Here is a 21,458-nt window from a genome sequence, read left to right as displayed (position 1 = left end):
AAAAGAATGGCACCCGTCTTGTTTCGTCTGTCAGGTACATGCTGCATTTCTTACTGACGCAAGTCAAATTTGAGTCGTCGAACTTAACTATGTTCTTAACCAAACCAGGACTGTCACGAACCATTCCCAAATGGATCATATTACGAGCTAAACGGCTCGCCTTACTGCAAATCACACTTTGCATCACTCAGACGAAGGACACAACCATGCTGCAAATGCCATGAGCTAGTCAATGGCAAATCGATACTGGCTGCTGGGAAACGATATCATATCGAGCATTTTGCTTGTGATAATTGCCAAAAGTCGTTGGCTGGTGATGAGATATTAGGAACAGACGTCTTTAGAGCACGGGCAGATGAAGATGGGGGCACGAGAATATACTGTGTTCCATGTGACAGGAAATTACGATTACCGGTGTGACGGTTATGGTCTCGCTTTACGTGAAGTAATACTAGGAGAATACGCACATGGATGTCGTGGAGACAATGCTCTGGTGCTTGTTAAAGATTTCTAAACACCATTCTTGTTTGGAGGAACTCGATTCCTTTCTTTGGTCTCGCTCGCTAAGTAATGAGGTACGCCAACCATAAACCAGCTTATTTGTGCTCATTTAAAATACATGATCTGATAATTTAATTGCGAACAAATAGGCAATATAAATATAACTCTAATAGGTCACACTCGCCTCAGGAGGCGAAACAGGTAAAAAGTTACCGACAATCATCAACCTATTGATATTTGTTTAATAAAGACATCTTTTGGATATATGAAGCAATACAAATAAACTTACGGCAATCCATGTCTATCTCTCCGGATCGTAAAGGAGAAAGAACAGAATATAGGTAGTTTACCATTCGGATTCGACGGATCTTGTAATGTCGATGTAGTCAAGACGGCCTTTTGACTCAAATCAAAGGCTATAGATCCATACTTTTCCCAGTAATTCACTATTGAGAAACCATTTTGGGTAAAGTCGAGGGCAAAAAAACCCCCCATTGTGAGGTTTCAGGAAGGCATGCATACCAGCCGAATGTTCCGTCATGAGCTCATACATGCAAACCTTCCCATCCTTCAATTGAGCCAACTCGATACCGAGAAGGGCAGCGAACTCTCGATTCGCCTTCATTATCTCCCCAGTTCTCCTCCAGAGACATGCTGGCATTCCCATGGCACTAAACGTGCGATCGTACTCAAGCATATGTCGCTCAAATGCTGTTTAAGAAGGAAAGCTTTTAATAAAACCTCAAACAAATTTATGCAATAATCTAACATCTTCAAAAGGGTTGGACGTACCTTCTTCAGCCCAAACCAAATCCATCTCAGTAACAGTCTGTCCGACATTCCGAAATGCAGGCCTTAAAGCATTGATAATGTTCAAAATCCTCAACTTTGAAGGTCCCGACACATGTCCCTCCATCCACCTAGACATGCGTTCATATCCCTGTACATAGTTATACGGTTTGAGCAAACCCGCTTCAAACTTGGTTGCTATATATTGTGTGAGCCGATCATTGTTTTTCGTATCGTCCATACGATCTGCGGCTGTGAGGATGAATTTTTCGGTTTTTGATTTTACAGGGATGCCATTCACGGTCTGCGAGCTCATTTCAGTTGACATGGGTTCTGGAGTATCGACAGTTTCCGCGCTAGGTTGCATCGGTAGTTCTTCTGGATAGTTTAAATTTGATGGCGAGTCAACCAGACTGCTGCTACTCCCATTGCTCATGCCATTGGTCATCTTTGGCGACATGTATTGTTGTTGCGGTTCTAATAAATTACTCGGACCAGCTCTACTAGCTGCTGCCATTCGATGATAGTTCAAGCTACCATCGTCATCAGATCCTGTCGGCGGACTCAGTCCTATATCCGTGATTTCTCCTCCAGCAAGCGACGCTAGAAGATCAAAAGCCACAAATTCACCTCCGACGTGCTCAGAAGCAAAAAGCGGGGGCATATAACCGTACTCGGTATTCGAATTTATCAAAAAGTCAGTTTGACTGCTGTCTTCGTTGAGCTGCGGCGGTAGGTAGAACTGTTGATTTTGCGAGTCAAGTAATGGCGAGTTTGATGATTGTTGCATGGACTATAAAATGAAACGACAGGCGTGAGTCCAGAGCTTCAGAGACTAAACATAAACAGATATCAGTTCATACGCGAGACAAGTCCACTGATGCACCACTTGGGCTTGCATTACCCGGTGGCGGTGGAGAACTCGACGGTTTCGACACTTCGTCATGACACAAATGTGCAATCTTTCTCTTTATGCATCGTTGACATGGCCGCGATTCATCTAAGATCCATGTAATAATGGTTGGTGAAAACCAGACAGCAACAAGGGCAAACAGTATTGGTGCATACCACAAGTCATATGAGACCGCCGGCAGTAGACACACGCATGAGAGACTTTGCGCTTCTTGGAAGCGGATATCGTGAATTGGTTGGGCTTCCTACTGCAAATAAGAGATAAGTTCAACGTGCTCGAGTTATCTGCTCCAAAAAAAGCCAACATAAGGCACCACAAGGGTTGTCACGAAGATTCCGTTGCCGGCTTCGAGTTCTCGGACGATATAAATCGACATCGCGTCTTTAACAAATGAATGGATTCGGTGTCGGTGCTGGGACCGAATGCGCTTGATCTCGAATGTGATGTCGACGTTTTCAAATGTACCACGGCGATGAAACTTACTCTCTGCGTGGACTCTTGCCAGTGTATTCCTGACTGTCTCCATCTTCATAATCCATTCGCCGCAGAAAGAACTACTTCAAACGGTTGAGTGTGTGAGGTATGTTGGAGATGCAAGTATAAAACGACATCCAATACAGCGTGAAGAAGGGCAATATCGGAAAGAAAGCGACGATTACTTTGCGCGGATTGAAGCCCGTTGCAACTTACTCTGCGAGAACGGTTGAGATCTATGTGCTTATGGAGGTTGCACCACAAATCGCAGACACCGACATTTCTTGTACATTTGGTGTACATGAGTGATTTATATATTATGGATTGTTGCTTTACATTATACATTATGCCACAACTGCACACTGCACACAATACAATCTAACAAGCACGCATGCAATCTAACTAGCAGGCTCATCACCCAAAGCAGAAGAGGAATCGTATTGTGCTCCTTCTAGAAACAATATATCATCCCTAAAATCAAATTGAAGTCTGGGTTTCCTCTTGGAGTTGCTGTTGCTGACACTTTGTGTTGTTGTTGGTGGAGTCTGCTTTGTTGTTGCTTCACTCTTGGTCTCAACCCTTTCAGCAAAACAGCTAGTCAATATTTGTTCGATTCTGATAAATACGCTCAAGTAAAACTCACGATTGCTTTCGAGGCGGTGGTTGTTTGGGTGCCATTCCAGGTATAAACTCATCAATAGGTTGTTCTGCGGATACTGATGGCGGTGGTCTTTTCCTTGTATGGGTGATTACTGGGACCTCTACTTGGACATACGCAGGTCGTTGAGTCAACGATGGATTTATAAAGAGTCCAGAGCCCAAAGTTGTGTCTACATTGCCATTTGGTTGCCTTGTCAGGGTCGACTTCTCTACACTAGTAGTCGATACAATGGCTTCAGGTTCCACCGTCAATTCATCGTCAGTTGGTTGCATGACAGTCACTCTCTTATTGACGACATCGATGGTCATAACTCGTCGTCTTGATTTCTCTTCCTCGGCCCGTTTCTGTTGTTGTGCTTTTCGTAGAGCGAGTGCTCGTTGTTCTGGCGTCGACCATTTATCCTGTGCAGCGGCATCCAGATCAAAATCTGATGCACTATCTAAAGACCGGGCGGGTGTCATTTAGATAAACAAAGATTGAAAAGCAGCACCGACATACCATGAACTTTGGTTCTTTGAGTCGAGTTGCGATCATATTCAAGTAATCGTTCCTTGGTCCTTTCAGCTCTATCGAAAGCTTCTCGCTGACCCTGTTCTTGAGATATTTCGTATACAGCATCTACTGAGTCTCTTCTTTGTATGACTCGGGCAGCTAGCTGCTGCCTTTGTTGGTCTTTTGAGACTACCAATGATTTGCATGTAAAGCATTCTCCAGGTCCTTCTAGATTACATATCACTCGACCACAATTCAAGCAATTGGTCAATAATCCGTGCTTGGAAGCTAAATTGACGGTGAGCGAAGAATCAGCACATACAGTCTCCTTAGGCAGTTGCAAAAATAGGCTCTAAAGTCATGCTTTGTAACATACCCAAACAATCACATTGCACTCGTTTTGAGCCAGCAAAGGCACCACTAGCAGTAGTAAGTTTATCAAACTCTGTCAGTGACATTCCGGATGCTTTAGCTTGTCCCTTTCTGGCCTTTTTATTGTTTGGTGATGTTGTTGATGCGGCAGTCTCTCGTGTTGCAACTGGTATCGTGTCTCGTGACAGAGGTGTACTCTGTTGTGATGAAGCTACAGGTTCTGGTTTCTGTTCTTCCTTGGGAATGGGCTTCTTCCTGGAAGGGCGAGTCGGAGAGCGTGAGCAACTAGCTTGTTCTCCACACTCACACCCAACGTCAAAGGCCAAAATGAGATCTACAAGCGGAAAAGAGCAATAAAGCTTACTTGGCACCAGCAAAGTAAACCAGGTCATTGTCACTCTTTCGATAGACGTTCTCCTGATTCTTGAACTGTTGTTGTAACGGAGGCTGCTGCTCTTTTTGGACTGATTTAGAGTAGGATTGCGGAGATGAAGCTATCCGAGAGTTTGAATCATCGTGCTGCTTGATGACACTTTGCAGAGTAGGGTTGAAGCTACGATGACAAAACTCTTCAACGAATTCTGTCACGTCCTTGCTATTGCCAAGCATTCCCTAGAGTAGAGATGCGCCAGGAATTGATTAATTTACAGAAATGCAGAATCCTCAATGCCTTATTACAAATAGTTGGTCTTCAACTTGATTCTTAGTTTTTGCTTGAATGAGTGACGGAAGCATGTCTCCCAGCTCCTCAACTGGAAGGCCAAGCAAAGCAGAGAGCCTGTCAAGTGTCCAGTCCTGTAACTCCTTGCTCATTTTGCGACGACTTGTAAGTTGCTCAATCGCTGATCGTTTTGCAAAATCGATTTGATCTTCTCTTCGATTTTTGTCTGACTCGATATCTTCTCCGTAGAATGGACAAGAGGCTCTTACGCAGCTGTAGTGTAGACTGTAGACCTTTATTGTGATAAGTTGCCAAACTACATATTGTTTGAAAGAAGGGAAGCAGTGTCAAGATTGTTCTGCGTGCAATGGCAATTGGGCTTTTTAGCTTTCAGGTAACTTTTTGCAGAATCATATTGGCGACTATCGCCTCTCATGAGCTATGATGCGGACCGTGCAGTATGCTGTGCAAAACCTGTAACTGTTTCCACATATGTTTCGCGTGGTCTTGTAGGAAGGATCTCAGACGTGGTGAGAGTCTATTCAACAGTTCCATCCTCCAAAATAAGAAGAACTACGCGATTTATGCTTAACGACGTTTCCAAACGTTTCCAAACACCGTCACAACAGGGCGGTCACGTTCCCTGAAACCCACACAAAACACACTTATCGCATAGAGGTCTTAGAGAGCGGGGGGAAGCATTTAGTTAGCATTTTGAATAATTTAACGTCTATATTAGGAAAGAATGGTGGCCAATACCAGTCACAATCATCATATAACGAGTCGACCCACGCGGTCATCACCACGACGAAGAATCCCATCAAACCCAATAGTATCAGGATCAGCAGGAGGCTCTAGTCCTCCGACTCTGCACTCCCATGCTGCCCTACCATATGCTAGGAGACATAGTAGTGCCAGTAGAGCTGGATCGCCGCCACTGCCATCATCAACATTTGCCTTCGGATCTACATCAGCATCAAACCAAGATCTCACAGCACGATCACCATCTTCAGCACAAGATATAGTTTTAGATATTAGTGATCGGGTTAATGATGAGGATATTGAGGATGTTGGTACTGTCTATCCATATCGTCGAGGATCTGCTGCTGCTCTTGTATCAGGGCTCTTGAACAAGCTCCCATCCTTGTTGCAATCGGCTACAGCATCAAGGAACGCGATGTGGGATTATGATGGTGAAAATCCTGCTGCTCCAAAGCCTGGTCCGTCTCAACCAGTGCATGAAGGACCTCTAAGTCTCTACTTGCGGTCAAGAGAAACTCAATCACAAACAATAAATAGACCAACAGCTTCATCCGCCAAGATCAGCTGGCGTGAACCACCATCTGGACTAATAGATCAAGTAGACGCATATACAGCTCGTAGAGTGCCACATCTCCTTTTAGAACGGGAATTCGATGTCTCTGGATTGGATAAAGTCTTTGCTGCTGCATGGCTATCCGACTCTGAAGTTGTCATGGGCACTAAGTGTGATAGAATGTTTGTACTGGATACAGACCTCATGAAGAAGATCGAAATCCCGACTGTTCATCATACTGGTATGATGAATAATGTCAAAGTCTTGTCGCCTTCATCATCGATATCATCGGTATCAGGGTCGATGAGCATGATCCAACAACAGCTATCGAATAGTAATGATGAGAACAATAACATACTCAATGGTCAACCGGTAGCAACACCAGCGATCAACTGCTGCGGAATTCACGCCATCGCCATCAATCCATCAAAAACGCTATTAGCTGTAGGATCTGGCAATCCAACTGCCGCTATAGATGTCTATCAACTTCCATCATTTACACCACTGGTTACTCTCCTGGGTCATTCCGACATGGTCTTCTCTGTAGCATGGGTATCCGATAATGTACTTATTAGCGGTTCTAGAGACATGAGTGTAAAGAGCTGGACGATACCTCTAGAATCTATTTATGGACCACCACCAACAATAACATTTGCTCCCAATGGCCAAACCATCCTTCCCTTCTTCCCAGTAATCCATCCAACTCTATCACGCAAGGAACACCGTGGCAAAGTCCGAGATCTAAAACATAATCCTCAACAGAATCAAGCTGCTACATTGTCTACAGATGGCTTCGTCAAGATTTGGGACGCTAGTGTCTTGACTCCCATATCGTCAGTACCCTTATATCATACTCAGGAAACAGTATGTTTAGCAGCAGATACGAAACGAAACTTGTATGCAGTAGGATCTCAATCTCATATATCATTGATTGATCCACGAGTAGGATCTTTAGTACACGTGCTGGACTCGTGTGATGAGACCTGGGGTGTCCGATCCATCTCGATGGAACGTGATATGGTGACTGTGGGAGGAGGTCTTGGCCGTATCTCCTTTTATGATCTACGAGCTCAACGATATATGGATATAGGTCCTTCTCCATCTACTAGATCAATCATAATGAGACCGCCACGAAGCAGTTTGAGACAACCGTCGTCACTTGCATCTGCTGGAGGCATGCCCCAGTCACTCGAAGATTATAGTCAGACCGGCATTTATCTGAGCAGGTTAGTATCTCAAGATGTACCACGTCATGTCAGTTTCTTGCAGACTGGAACTGGATACTTGTCTCGTGATTTGACCTGGCAGAGCCACTTCCAAGGAGTAGAAGTTAGGAATGCAGTTTATGCCTTGTGTTATGATCCATCAGGAGCGAGATTGTTTGCATCTGGAGGTCCATTGCAAGTAAGTTTTGGATGAAATGGCTAGACGCTTGATCGTTAACTGACATACGTTTTCGTAGCTCAACCTCGCTGGCTGTTACGCCGCCATTTGGTAGATCCGATATTTAATTAAGATTAGGAATTGTTTTTGTATTCAATAGTGTAGTTTTACAGATTAGACTTGTATATTTTGAAGCAGAAACGTTCAATTGTCTATTGTTGAAAACCGCCACATCATCCGTCAACTTGTCTGCTAACAACATTTCGCAAGAAGAAAGGCTGCGGTGTATCATTACCGGATATAAGGTCAGTTATGATTGATTACATTCTTCTTCCGAGCTTTGGTTGAATTGATGAAGCCTCCTAAAAGCTGACAACCAAAACATGCCAAATCTTGTTGACGAAAGCATTTGCAAACGGTGTGTGAAAGTTCGTACTGACATCGCTTCTATAAGTAGTATTCATCAAGCTTTGTGCCCTTGCCGTTGGACGGTTGCTTCTGAAACTGAGCTGTAATCTGGATCATCAGATCCCGAACATTCAGAACTTGGACTTTCAACCAAATCACAGGCCTGCCATCTCAATTCAGATCTTCAGGACTATCATCATAATCAGTTTCGGCCATTGGACCAAGTCATAACTCTCTCTTACTGGTCGAATCAGCTAGCGATGCTGAGCGTACAGACGACAGATTTACCGAGGCTTCCTCAAGCAGCTTACAGCCCAATAGGCTCTGAAAACAACAAGGAACTCTTCCCTGCACCGCCAACGCTACCCCAACTCGATATCTCTCACCACATCCCCGAAGATGACCTCCTCCGAAAGAAACGACCATTATCTCTCCCAACACCATCTCCGAGGCTGCATTTCACTCCCATCAATCCAGCCGATGAAGAAGGAATCATGAAGGTTCGCATTGTGTGGAAGGGTGATGTTGGGACTGGTGCAAGGTATGTAGATGGCGTTGTCATGTTATTGCCTTGCATACTCTGACACAATACGAAACAACAGGATTGTGGTGGATACAAAAGACGATTCTATACCACAACGGAAGGGCTCAACCATTCAAGCTTACCACTGTACCTATATACCGAAACAGGCAACGTCATGGGCTATGGAGATGCATTTCGCTGAAGAGAATGGAGTCGTTAGTACACTTATAACGAGGGTAAGCTTTCTGCTCACGTTTCCACAAATGCCATATGCTCTAATGCTCGTTCTAGAATGTCGGACCACCCGCTCTATACTCGATCTCATCACCAGTCAATGTCGCCATAAACGCTGCAATGACAAGCCATCCTGCTTTGCTGAATGTCGGAAAGACATTCGTACTAAACTATGTCGGCAAGCAGTTTATATGGAAGCCATACTTTAAACCATCTAGTACTGCATCGGTCAAGGAAATGGCTTCAAAGACAGTGGATTTTGTGAATGGGAGGACGAAGACTTTGGGGTTGCAGGAAGCAATAGGAAAGGCGCTGACTAGTAAATGGTATGCTTTGTATCCTGCTACGGAATTCATTCGCATTGGTGGTAGTGATATGGTGAGTACATGTGTCATTCACTTGATTCCCATATGATATTCAGGCTTTTTTTCAGTCGATGGGCATTTCCAAAGTTGATTCGCTGACAACCTCTTCTGATCGTAACAACAGCATCGAGAACGTCAACCATTGGCGTTATTACGCGTCAGCCATCCAGAGAGTCAGCTCGACCTCACTCAGCCCTTAGCAGGACTCTTGGATATCATAATAGCTTCAGCATTAGCCATTGACCAAACTGAACGTGAAGAACGTAAGCTGTCGGAACAGACCTCTTCACATCATTGAACAACATGAATCCTTGTGATGGAATGGTCTCATATTTTAGATGTTACGAGGTGTACAAAAGCCTCATCATTAAAAGCATTATTTAAATTTTAAACGTAATATGGCCATATACTCAGGCTTAATATGTAAACCATCAAGAAAACGCAAAAATATATATTGTTGTGTGCAAACAACACTTGCTTGCATGCGACGAGACTGTATTTACTATTCGTATTTCTTTTTACAAGTTTTGGACTCTTTGCACAAGCCTACTACCATGGCGAGGGCGATGGCTGTTGATACGTGCGTTTACCCTTGAAAGGCCGACCACCATTCCTTCGATCATCCTCATTTTCACCATCCCCGTCATCTCCACCACGAACATCGTCATCATCTGAATCAGTATCGTCATGTATACTCATTATCTCAGAAGCATAGCTATAGGCAAATGATTCTGGTCGTGATGCAGACAAGGATGATGGTCCTGGTCCAGGTATTCGTCTGGTAGAAGCAGCGGCTGCAGTTGAAGATGGCACTGCTAAATAGTAAGAAGAAGAGGAAGGGTCATGTGGAGGAGCGGGAGCACTATGATATGAGGTTGAGGAGTTGGAATCGTCTGTTCGAGATTCGTGGTTCATTCGAGGTTTATAATGATTTGTTGATGAAGCAGTGACAGTTGGTGTTTTGACATATGTAGTAAGTGAGGGTATCGATGGTATAAGTTGCGAATCCTAAACGAATTGCAGCAATGGAGTTGAGCAAAAGAGCAGTATGAAAACAATTGCAATACTGAATCTTACAGAGAGATAGACTAGAGCATCACGAGTCTTGACAAAGAAGCGTGATGGTCCAATCAAGTCGTATATTCCAGATCGTACAAAGTTTGATTTGCACCTGAAAACGGATTGGCGTAATCATTTGTGAGTGGATTTTTTTATAGTGACGACCAAATAACTTACGCATCACGTAATTTGACAAAGCATATCACTATATCTCGTTGCTGATAGTTATGAACAAGTTCCAGCAAGACTTGAGTGGCACTATTTCGAGTTGAGAGTAGATGATGGATGAGCAAAAAAGCGAAACTTAGTCCAAAATGCTCATGATCGTCTGACCACTCAAACAGAACAGCATGATGGACGTATACACACCTTGCATCAATAAACGTCATGCTTTCCACATCCAAAACCAATGATGTAACTTCAGCAAGTTCACCACTAGCAGGCACTACAATTTCATCCCTGATAGGTAATGCAGGGCTAGAATCAGGAGAAGCAAACGTTCCATCTTGAGGGTCTAGTTGTACTCTAAGGCTTCTCGACCATGCAGTCTTTCCAATCCTTGGTTTCGGTGCTTCACCCGGATGGACGCCAAGTTCTCCATGTGCTTCAACACGTCGGAGCAATTGCGGAAGCGATCCAGAGTTTCCAAAGAAGAGACCTTCTTCAACTCGAATTACAAGACATCCCTGAATCCGCTCTGCATGATGATGTTCTTGGATGGACCTGAATTTGGGTTTTACTATGCCAGTGTCTGGGTCTACGACATGTGTCATGCCTAGTATTGATATCCGTGTCTTGGTGCTCTATGAATTGGGGGTAGAGGAATCAGGACCTAATGAAAGTGCGTATGTTCTCACTCGTCACGAACCTGCTTGACGACCAGCAAAAGTGATACTCCAACGGATATGAGAGTTCCAGCTTCAATTGATCTGTGATGGAAAACGACTGTCAGTAGGCAACGTTGCGTCTTTCAAATTCAGATTTTGAAGAAGGACATCCAAACGAGGCACCTACACAAAAACAGTCGTGGCGACTGAAATATGAAAGGTGAGTTCAGCGATCTCATTCAAGCGAATGATGAATAAATTTTTCTTACATGTAAGAAGCAACAGTCCTAAATCACTCCACGCTTGCAACCTCAGAATGAAACGAACATCATCCCATTCAACTAGTCTGCCAACAGCGACTATGATGATTGCAGAGCAGACAGCTCTTGGCAAAAAGTAAAAGTATGGCAAAAGCCATATTGAAGTTGTGAATGTGAATAATCTTGATCAAGAGTGGTAGACGTGTTAGTTACGGAGCAACAAAACAAGACACACCATAATGGAATGCTCACCCGGTGATGAGACCCGACATTTGTGTTTTAGCACCGGCAGCGTCATTAACGACAGTTCTACCCAGACTTCCAAAGCAAGGCCATGATCCAAATGAGCAACCAATGAGATTTGCCATTCCCAGTGCAACAAGTTCTCGATTGGGTGACACTGGATAGTGATGCTTTGCAGCATATGACTTTGCTCCCACAATGCTCTCTACAAATCCAATTACTACGAGAGAAAAGGATTCAACATTATGCTGAGTGCAGGTAGCCCAAAAATGTAAGAGCTGTTATGTCAATACCTGCAATCAGAATGGAGGGCAACAATAGAGACTTGATCTTTGTAAGCGATATCACAGGCAATGCAGGTGCGACGACACCACCTTGCACATCCTTCAATACCACAACACCAGCCAAATCCCATCTGAACACAGCACTCAAGATAGTCGAAACGGCGACAAGTACCAGTATCTCTGGAAACAGATGCAACCATCGTCTAGTCTTTGCATACCAGGCCTTGATGACTTTCAATAGCAATAAGAATACGATCGATGACACTGAGATTATGATTGTTGGAACATGGGAACTGGGCAGGTGCGTCAATACAGTCCATAACTTGTCCATTGTTGATGGTGGCGGACCCACAGTAGCGGATTCATGACGTGGCAGACCAAGTAGGGTGGCCAACATTTCAATGCCGACTACTACTGCTATAGCTGTTATGAAGCCACGTAAGAGTGGCCGAGATATGACAGAGTCGAGAAACCCAAGTCTGAATACACCCAGTGCAAATGTCCATAGGCTAAATGTTCATGTCATGAAAGAAATAAGCAAAAAACAAACCGGAAGAAATCCAATAGGAACACTTACCCAACCATGAAACACAACAAGGATGCAGTTGCGACGTTCTCAGCAGATGCCATGCTACCAGGATTGAGACTTGCATGGTGACCATGGACTCCTGCATTGTATTCTGCTATAGCTGCACCGACTAGAGTTGAAACCAGAGCCTCGGGACCGAGAGAAAGTTGCCTCGAGTTGCCAAGTAATGAGTAGACGACCAAAGGTACAAATCCAGTCAAGAGCCCATAGACCTGCGACGAAGGAACATGAAGATCAGCTTCGTGCTATGGATATAGAGCGTGGAAGCTTGAATACCGGAGGAACTTGGACGAGAGCACTGTAAGCGAGTCCTCCAGGTATGAGCAGAAAAGCTACAGTCAGTCCAGCCATGAAATCAACTAGCAAGTTACGTTTCACATCGTAATTTGGGAACCTGGATATATGAGTGAGGTCAGCACCCAAATCTCCGTGATCTGAGATGGTTTCTTACCATCCAAGAACTGGCACATAATACTTGAGCCTAGATCGAAGATATAAAGAGCGATTAGATTTTAGATAAAATCACACAATCTGATCGAGATTACCGAGCTTGAATCCTTTGAGGAGTCCATTTGGTGTTATGTCTGGATGTACTCAAAGATGGAAGAAGTGGAGCTAAAGTACCGGATGGGATATAAGGATCAAACTGATTGTAAAATGCAAGCTTGAATTCAAATTTCTATAAGCTTGCTTGCAGAACTTGAGCGATTCCAATCGTCATTTGATGTTTGGTCAGCGAGGAGAGGTTCTCGTTCTGTCCCATCTGGAGCCCTTTTCGGAGCAGATCTGCCTGTAATAGATCTAAACATGTTGTCGATTATGCTCCTTCTGCCTTGTTCCTATGTCCCATCTGCTAAAGCTTCAAGCGAAATGGACTAAATCTCGAAATTTTGGGGCTTTTGAGCAGACAGCCAACCACCCGTCCAGAGTCACGCAAATCTTTTAATTGGAATTTCATGGTACTTGACGCGTTATTTCACCATCTTCCACGAACTAGGACGTGATTTGCAGGTCAAACATTGAAAGGATTGAAAAAAAAGACCTCTGTGGTTGGTTCTTAACCAGGACACTGAGGAGTCAGCTTTGCAAATACCATTTTGATGCCTCAAATGCCCAAACGATGACTTACACCACTCGTGGTAACATTTACTGATTTATTCAAAGAATATGTATTTTGGTGATTGTCACCGCTTGATCATCAAACTCCCCGGCAATTATTTTGAGAGATCTTATGGCAAATCTAAGAAGAAGACACCGAGTCAGACGACGAATGGGAGAGAAGCTTTGGTTAAGCAACCCACTTACCACAACAACAGTTTAGCACCTCCACGAGCCAAACGAGCTAGTTTGATGGAGCCGTAAAAATACTATTTGATTGCTGCTGTTGGATCACGCTCATCGACTCTGATACCGATGATATCGATGATCAAGGCGACAAGACTTTGAAATTGTTCATCATACCAGTATGATGAACAGTCGGGATTTCGATCTTCTTCATGATTACTGATCCAGTGCAGACATTCTATCACCTTCTTTGTCCATAAGCATCTCAAGAGTCTGATAACCATCGAGCAAAGACTTCGTCCAATCCAGACCCATGGGATTCCCGGGTTGGTCTGTAATATGGGATATTGCTCGATTCTCGCAGAGTCCTTGTATCTACTACATACCTCAGTTTCCTACATTTTACGGCTAAGGCCCACCTATCCATAGTTTCTCGCATGGCCCTCCACTCAATACCTCCGGACTCATATATGGGTATGTTCCACAGTAGGAAGGCAATGCAGTCGTTTCTAAAGCGTCAACTCTTGAGATTCAAAAGTCTACAATCTTGATATGGCCAGTACTGGTGATCATTACGTTTTCAGGTCTCAAGTGCCTAAATGAAAGGATTGGTGTGTCAGCAGGTGGTGGACGAGAGCGCCAAAGAACACTTAACATACCTGTGACATATCCGCTTCTGGTGTATGTGATCAACAGCCGACACTAATTGCATCGCCACATGTCAGTCCAAAGACTCTTCCACCTTTCCACCGGACCGTTTCAGCCATTCAAGTAGAGTTACTCCCTCGACAGCTTCTATTACGATATAGATGTAGTTGCTGTCTTGGAATACAGCTTCCAACGATACGAAGGCGGGATGGCCCTTTACTTGTTTCATGCATTCGATTTCAGTCTTCAAGCTATACAATGTTGACAGTTAGCTACAAAGTGGGAAAACAAGAAAGAAATGGTAAACAGGACTTACAAATGGATTGCGTCAACTCCTTTCTAGTCCTTTTACGGCAAACTTTTTACTGGAGTCTGTAGTCGAGAACAAATACACGGCTCCCTGAGCGCCACGTCCAAGCTTGCATACCGTTTTGAAGTCCGATAGTGGCTTTGGTTGTAGTTGCAGTGGCGAGTTTGATAATGTTGGTGTTGGTGGTGGTGGTGAAGATGTTGGTGGAGGTGAAGTCGAGTGGTTGGTATCAGCCCTTATCTTGACTTCTTTTTCAGATAATGGATTCTTGCGAGATTCTATATTCAAGATTTAGCAACAGTTAGGCTTCACATGTTTTGCACCTGAACAAAAAATGTTGCGAATGTTGACCTTCAAGATGGTCTCATTGACTAACTATAAAGCAAGTAAATGATTCTATACCATGTAAAGATGAATATTTACCGTTTTTGATTCCATCTCGTGTTGGTTTGATACCACTAAATCTGTCTGATGTCTTAGAATTGCAGGCCTCTAACCAGATGATGAAAGGTGATGTAGACCAGGGAATAGAGGAGAGAGAAGACTTCGAGAAACCTATCGTATTATTTCCTATCTATACCATACACTCTCGTCAAAGCAACACTTTTGCGGCAGTGCAGCAAACATTCAAAACGCCTGAATTTGCTGAAATTAAACCATTTAGAAGTCATCTTTGACATTCTATGAAGCTACTGTCGAGTGCCTTTACAACTCGCACACACTGTCAAAAGGTTCGCAGCATAAAGTTCAGACTGCCATGAGTTTACAGTGCGAAACAAGTATATGTCTTTACACGTTAGGACGCTAAATAACTTAGATAACATCCTTTTTACAGTTTGAGTCTCCACCGTCTCTGAAACGCAAAGACTGAAGAATCACAAACAAACATTACATATCCAACAATGACCATAATGGCAACCCGAGGCGATGCATTTATGGTATCCATAGATAAGTTGATGAGCCCCATAACGACATTTGCCTAAGTGTCCAAGAAGAGACTGTATTACAACACTTGAAGCATCGTTCTTTTTTTAACCACAGACACTTATACATACCAGCATGAAAGTCGCCAGCTGGTTATAATTAACAGCCTCCAGCAGTACAGGAGCACAAGACTCCATCTCAATCGAATCCAACTTGTTTTTATCAATCCTACGAGGCCGACAAGTCCATGCAACAGTTAAATCACTAGCCAGAAACAATCCCACAAGCCAACATCCACATTCAACAACCCATATCACGTATGGGGCATTTGCTATCCGTCTAGAGACTTGAATGTTTTGGTATGATGCTAGGTATGTCCATGAATGATGTAGTAGGATGGATGCAAACATCAGGTAGATGCAATGGCGTCTCCATTTGGAGAAATCTCGAACGTCTGTTGAAGGGACTAGAAGTACTGATCCGATGTATGAAGCGATTAGGAAGATGGTCGAGTACCCTGAGTGATATATATCGTATTGAGACCATTTGAGTTTTTTGTTCTAAACCATCAAACAACGCAAGGTCTTGTGAAGACCCAGCTTACCAAACAGACTACAAAGCCCTTCACGATTGGCACTAACGAAGTTGGTACGAGCTGCATATAGAATGTAACGTTCAATCCCGAGCCCCAGTGCATACTGATACCCTAAAGATGCGGAGAATCGTTGGCCAACAAAACTCGCTGAACAGAAGGAACAACGTTTCAACGTTCCACCTGCAAGCATTCCAACTGCCACAACAGGTATCGCATTCAATGGAAATATAGCAAACACAGCGCCAATGATCACTGGCAGTATACCCAAAGTATAGAAAAAGTTCCAGTGTACTCCATACTCTGATACATGCTCCTAATATTATAAAAATAAATGAGTTGATCTACAAATGCCCAAAAAAAAGGCAAACTGAGAAACGACTAATGTTCTCATGAACTCACATTGTAGTTAAAGCTTTTGGTAGCAACAGTACGAACCCCCGCAATAATCAATACTGGTATCGAAGTCATGACCGCAGACTGCATTCTCGATGCAAATAACGTGGATGTAGATTTGAGTCTAGGTCCAGCAGCGATTCCCATTGAGAAAACGAACAAGCCTACTCCTAAATCCATCTAACGGGTTGAATTCGTTAGTTTGTCGTATCTGCAATTATTGGATGAAGACTCGTCTTGATTTTTTTGCACAATGCGAACAAAACCGTCTTCCCAACCCAAATTTAACACAACACTTACCAAAGACGTCCCGTACGTTTCAGCCTTCGCAAACCGTCTCGGAAACACCTTGAAATCCACAGCCAGTATACACACGATCGTGACAATCTGCAACGAGGCTCTAAAAGCAGCCAAGAATCCAAATCTCGGGCCGTCAAATGACGGAGGCAGAGAATATCGTGGCGTGCGTACCAACACAATCAGAGTCACGATCAACGCCAGTAGCATCACCAGCAGAGTGTTGTTATATTCTGCCAATGTCACGGATGCAATGACGGGGAGTACCAGCATAGCGTATTCGAGTACTAGTCGTGTCCATGGCTTAATCTTATGCCAAAATTTGACTGCTGTTAATTGTTGGAGTGTGTATGATGCCTATTGAAAAGATGATGTTTTGAAGTCAGATGTAAAGCTTCATTAAAACGATGAAAGCGACAGGTTCATACCACTACAATCCATAAAATCACATAGATCTCGGTTATATCAGACCCTGAGAGACCAGTCACGAAGGCTTCCTTGTCTCTTCTCCTTGCGTCATCCATTATTCGTGAGTTTAAGGAAAGTTCGTGTCTTTCAGCAGGTCGTTCGCCCTGCAATAATAGAAGTGATGGATCAAATCGAATTTTATACAAGATTTACACTCAATATACACGTGTTCTTTGATGATATAAATGATAATTACAAGATCGACGACAAAAAAAACATGAAACTGTTTACTGATGAGCAAGTTCCACTCTCTTATTCCTTAGATCTGGATGCAGCCTCTCCCATTCTCGTCTTAGATAAGCAAAAGCAGAGTCCGTCACGAGAATTACTTGAGCTAGACCCCAATTCAGTGTGATTGCGTAAAAGAAATTGGCATTTCCTGCTCCAGAGTATGTCCACAGACCATAAAAGACTGGTCCTAGAAGTACAGAGTAGGCCATAGCTGATAGACTCAAGAAGGCCTGTTTCATGTCTACGCGAAAGGGAGAGTTAGCAAAAAAAGAGACAAGAAAAGCGAGAAGCGAGGACCTTTACATTTAAAGAGCTCCTGATGCATAGCTAGCAGTGTCAGGTAAAGCGCCGTATCGCATACACTTGGATACGATTTGAATATGGACATGACTGCACAAAGCAGATACATGACGAGAAATGGGTTCTCTCTAATAGTTGCGAGATCGTGTTAATAAGTCTATCTGCTAATCCCAACATCACAACATACCGAAACTTGATTGCGAGAGGCACAGCGTATAGAAAGGCATGGATTTGAAATACGCCGAGGAAGAAGTTCCGGAATTGATCAAACATTTCCATGAAAAAGTACCACCATATGCCAATGTTCGGTGTTAGATCCACGACGAGTAGACTAAAATTGGAAAGAATGAGCAGAAAAACATCAACGGAAGCTGTAGTATTGTAAACCTTACATGACACCATACGAGTTTGGTATGAAGTCCCACGATTCAGTCAAGAGATAGCATAATCCAAACAGGGATGCCAAGTATGCACTGAAATAAAGTCCACAATATGATAGGGTTGTCCAAAGCTGAACGAATGGTGAGAAGACGTGAGTTTTTAATCTCGTTCGATTGAGGCTGCATTGCGTCTTTTACCTTAGTTTTCGTGACTTGAGCTATCAGCATAGCACACGGCACTATCAACATGACGGGATACAGCGTCAAATGTGTTGACACGGCAATCGCCAACATGGAGAGCTTGCAGTTTCCTACAAAAGCCAAAAAATTGAATACTTCATATTCGAACGTTCCACTCCAAAACATCACCCACCTTTGCAAGCATACAGTATCCCAGACCAAATAGCCACCGAATTGAAAACACTCGTAGATTGGGCCAGACAAGTCATAATCGCCAATGGATTGAACATGTACGAGTACCCAACGAGTATCGGATTTATCGGCGAGTCCTTCGGCTGCAAATCTGGGACTTGCTTGACTGCCATTGGTTTTGGCCATATTTCAGCAGCCTGTAGTGATTGTTTGAATGATGCGACGTGTATAACTAGAGATGTGATGATGCAGTCCAGTATGATAAACACTAGCGGAGTGACGTGCTGTGGTATGTATAGAAACAGAGGTATCAAGAGTGGAGTCTGCAAGATTTTGAACAGTGTTTAGTACTTGTTGAATAGGTAGCTCCAATGTGATCACATATTCATACCTGATGATACATTTCGCCCTCGTATGGTGACAAACCATGCTCGAATAGGAAGATGCCTTCACGTACTAGATTGAAAGTTAGATTAAACAGATGAATATGTATAATTCACTTGCGTATAGTTGACTTGCGTCGCTTGAAGCTTGAAACCGGAGTGACAACTTCAATCCGTGAAGAAATGAGCTCTGAAGCACGAGTAAAGTAAAGAAGTATGATGCGTAATGTGGCTCCTGCTACTAGCAGCCATATCAGTGACGAGCTGCTAATGTGGCTAGCTGTTTTATTATGAGGTTTGGTCATGATTGTTGTGACATTTGTGATTATGAGAGAAGACGAGGCAACCGATTTGAACTTGTACTGATTGTTTACGTTCAATATGTTCATTTAAGGTGATTTTATGGATTGCTTTACGTCTTACATAGACCACGTTAGGCAGACTTGACAACATCAACATCATCGTCAGCTACATTAGCATCCGACATTGAAAGCAATGCTCCCGTCTGTGGGAGTCTTGGATCTTTCTCAACATTGTTGCGCTCACTGGCTAACGTTTGAGGGCATCTCAAGATTCGAAAATGCATGGATTCAGCTGAACACCATCATAATTATGATTCGGTGATGGACCTCTTGCTTTGCTGGAAGTAAAACGAGAACCTGAGAACGCGTCACGACTGTTGTGGGTGGGTACGCTCGGGTCTAGTCTGGCAAGATCTTCGATTTAGACCTTCATTGGCTTGTCTTTGAAGATACTCTTGGTTGACAGGGAACATGGTGTCTGTGAAAGAGGTGAGTGAGACGTCCAGAAGTGTGACAGTTTCGTTTCGAAGCATTGTTTGATGACGCATGTAAATCAATACGAAAATTCGTGTTGTGCATTTGTAAGCACGTGTAACTTTAAGAAACGCTAAGGCATAAGGATTTAGGACCGTAGTAGGCGTTACGCGTTACAAGGTCATGGTCATCAAAGCGTCCTTCTCTCATCTCTCAGTATCTAGAACCTGTTTTGCAGGTTTTGAATCCCGCAGATGGGTTGACGTGGCGTTGAATCCAGATCTGACAGTAAGGCCAACCGAACCTGAAAGTGTAATGCTATTTTAGCCTTGTAAGAGAAGTGACAACCTTTGTCAAAGCTCAAAATCAAGGAAGAAATGACCAAAAAGAATCGGCCTCAGATGTGGTAAATTTGCCTTCGTTGCCTCTTCGCTTCAGACTAGCAAGCTTCAGGCTATTCTCCTACGCTACACCTCTCCGATACCCATGTGATATTTTAGATGCAGAGCTACAGGAAGTCAAGACCTGGTGTTCCGCTGCTCTCTGGTTAGATCTCACGCGTCGTACGTCGGCCACCAAATACCAACTCGATTTCGCAGACGCATACTACGCCCAGGAACTCCAACCTTTATTATACGACAAGTCTCTCAGTTTCCGTGAGCAGCTGTTTATTGAAGCCCAACAAGCGCTGCATTAAACCGACTTCCTCCTCACCCCGCCTCTTGCTGGATATGATCACTGCATGGTTACTCCCTCTTATAGAGCGGCTCTTCGCTACCGTCTGATGCTGCCTCTCTATAGTGGAAAAGATTCTCGGTGCCCGTGAGCTGTGCTAGTAAGCCCTCTCTTGGTAAACGTAACTAAATGGTCCGTGATACTCTTGTCTCTCTTGCTCAGGCTCCTGGTATTCGTGCTACTGCGGAGCATAATGTCGGTTGTTTAGGCATCACCACACGTTATGGAAAGCATATCGCTCGCCTTCCCCGCGCCCATGTATTGTTACCAAGTTGGTCTGGCGGGCGATCTGTCTGTGTCGATGTTGCTGGGGTGTCTGCCTTAGCCCATACGGACCTTCGTGGCTTGGGTGAAGCTGCTCGTGCAGCCGCTCACGATAAAAAGGAGAAATATGTGTTACCTGTAGTCTTGCTGGATTTGGTTTCCTTCCATTTGCTTTTGACACCATGGGTTACCTTGCGCCCGACGCTGAAGAACTTTTACGTCGCATTCAAGCCGCGTTGGCTCACTCGCAATCTGCTCATGGTATCGTTGCTCAGAATTTTGTCTTCCGCCGTGTTGATTCTGTATCATGAAGGGTATTGCGTGACAACATGTCGGTAGCGTCGTTGAGGTAGTATTTGGGGTCTATGAATGTAGAGGTGCTGCTTTTCGTGTAAATCATTGCTATATATCGCTTTAATATACATTCTTTGCATCACGTGAGAAAAAGGACTATTGAGAGGGACGGGACTCGAACCCGCGCTCATTTCTGAATCACGGCCTTAACGTGACGCCTTAACCACTTGGCTACCCTCCCTACTTTTTCAACGAATGGAATTCAGAGTGAGTTTTATTTATTCACGTTTCATGGAACATCCCTCCGAAAAAAAAAAACAAGACAAAACAACGACCTGCCTTCTCAGGCCACACAGGGCCCTTCCACTGATTCCCTATGGAAATGGTTTAAGAAGAATCTAGGAGCGCGAATTGTGGATGAGTGGCAAACCGCAGTTGGGGAGACCAAACG

General features: G+C 43.8%; 7 protein-coding genes across 7 annotated transcripts in view; 2 read left to right on the top strand and 5 right to left on the bottom strand.

The window, feature by feature from the left end:
• Positions 1–667: 667 nt before the first annotated feature.
• Positions 668–2,742, bottom strand: SmJEL517_g04740 (uncharacterized protein; the record flags this gene model as incomplete). Its single annotated transcript, XM_031170668.1, has 7 exons — positions 668–728; positions 791–947; positions 1,024–1,212; positions 1,294–2,083; positions 2,154–2,290; positions 2,359–2,447; positions 2,687–2,742. 7 exons carry the CDS (start codon positions 2,740–2,742, stop codon positions 668–670), a joined length of 1,479 nt encoding a protein of 492 aa, XP_031023322.1.
• Positions 2,743–3,075: 333 nt separating this feature from the next.
• On the bottom strand, positions 3,076–5,015 carry SmJEL517_g04739 (uncharacterized protein; the record flags this gene model as incomplete). The annotated part of the gene is made up of 6 exons (XM_031170667.1): positions 3,076–3,256; positions 3,321–3,777; positions 3,837–4,118; positions 4,207–4,457; positions 4,567–4,814; positions 4,881–5,015. 6 exons carry the CDS (start codon positions 5,013–5,015, stop codon positions 3,076–3,078), a joined length of 1,554 nt encoding a protein of 517 aa, XP_031023348.1.
• Positions 5,016–5,608: 593 nt separating this feature from the next.
• SmJEL517_g04738 (uncharacterized protein) lies at positions 5,609–7,676 on the top strand (the record flags this gene model as incomplete). Its single annotated transcript, XM_031170666.1, has 2 exons — positions 5,609–7,582; positions 7,641–7,676. 2 exons carry the CDS (start codon positions 5,609–5,611, stop codon positions 7,674–7,676), a joined length of 2,010 nt encoding a protein of 669 aa, XP_031023349.1.
• A 1,964-nt stretch (positions 7,677–9,640) lies between these two features.
• On the bottom strand, positions 9,641–13,851 carry SmJEL517_g04737 (uncharacterized protein; the record flags this gene model as incomplete). Its single annotated transcript, XM_031170665.1, has 14 exons — positions 9,641–10,099; positions 10,169–10,262; positions 10,328–10,408; positions 10,520–10,953; positions 11,019–11,079; positions 11,165–11,183; positions 11,247–11,419; positions 11,490–11,700; positions 11,774–12,273; positions 12,342–12,565; positions 12,630–12,747; positions 12,805–12,834; positions 13,659–13,695; positions 13,815–13,851. The coding sequence occupies 14 exons, from the start codon at positions 13,849–13,851 to the stop codon at positions 9,641–9,643; spliced, it is 2,478 nt and encodes an 825-aa protein (XP_031023356.1).
• Positions 13,852–14,168: 317 nt separating this feature from the next.
• Positions 14,169–17,328, bottom strand: SmJEL517_g04736 (uncharacterized protein; the record flags this gene model as incomplete). Its single annotated transcript, XM_031170664.1, has 11 exons — positions 14,169–14,232; positions 14,297–14,313; positions 14,380–14,536; positions 14,645–14,862; positions 15,488–15,574; positions 15,651–16,036; positions 16,124–16,225; positions 16,295–16,427; positions 16,514–16,687; positions 16,808–17,161; positions 17,233–17,328. 11 exons carry the CDS (start codon positions 17,326–17,328, stop codon positions 14,169–14,171), a joined length of 1,788 nt encoding a protein of 595 aa, XP_031023357.1.
• A 171-nt stretch (positions 17,329–17,499) lies between these two features.
• On the bottom strand, positions 17,500–19,243 carry SmJEL517_g04735 (uncharacterized protein; the record flags this gene model as incomplete). The annotated part of the gene is made up of 8 exons (XM_031170663.1): positions 17,500–17,744; positions 17,807–17,931; positions 17,991–18,134; positions 18,196–18,314; positions 18,382–18,494; positions 18,557–18,878; positions 18,947–19,011; positions 19,138–19,243. 8 exons carry the CDS (start codon positions 19,241–19,243, stop codon positions 17,500–17,502), a joined length of 1,239 nt encoding a protein of 412 aa, XP_031023354.1.
• A 1,335-nt stretch (positions 19,244–20,578) lies between these two features.
• The window catches only part of SmJEL517_g04734 (uncharacterized protein), a gene marked incomplete at both ends in the record, with an annotated part of 2,943 nt that continues 2,063 nt past the window's right edge, over positions 20,579–21,458 (top strand). The window contains one exon of the mRNA XM_031170662.1: positions 20,579–20,974. Within this exon, the coding sequence (XP_031023355.1) occupies positions 20,579–20,974 (396 nt within the window). The remainder of the gene's footprint in view (positions 20,975–21,458) is intronic.

Source organism: Synchytrium microbalum (assembly GCF_006535985.1).
Source record: "Synchytrium microbalum strain JEL517 chromosome Unknown SmJEL517_scf0035, whole genome shotgun sequence".
Classification (NCBI taxonomy): Eukaryota; Fungi; Chytridiomycota; class Chytridiomycetes; order Synchytriales; family Synchytriaceae; genus Synchytrium; species Synchytrium microbalum.
Note: the sequence above shows the minus strand (reverse complement) of the source record. Positions and strands in the feature narration are given on the sequence as shown.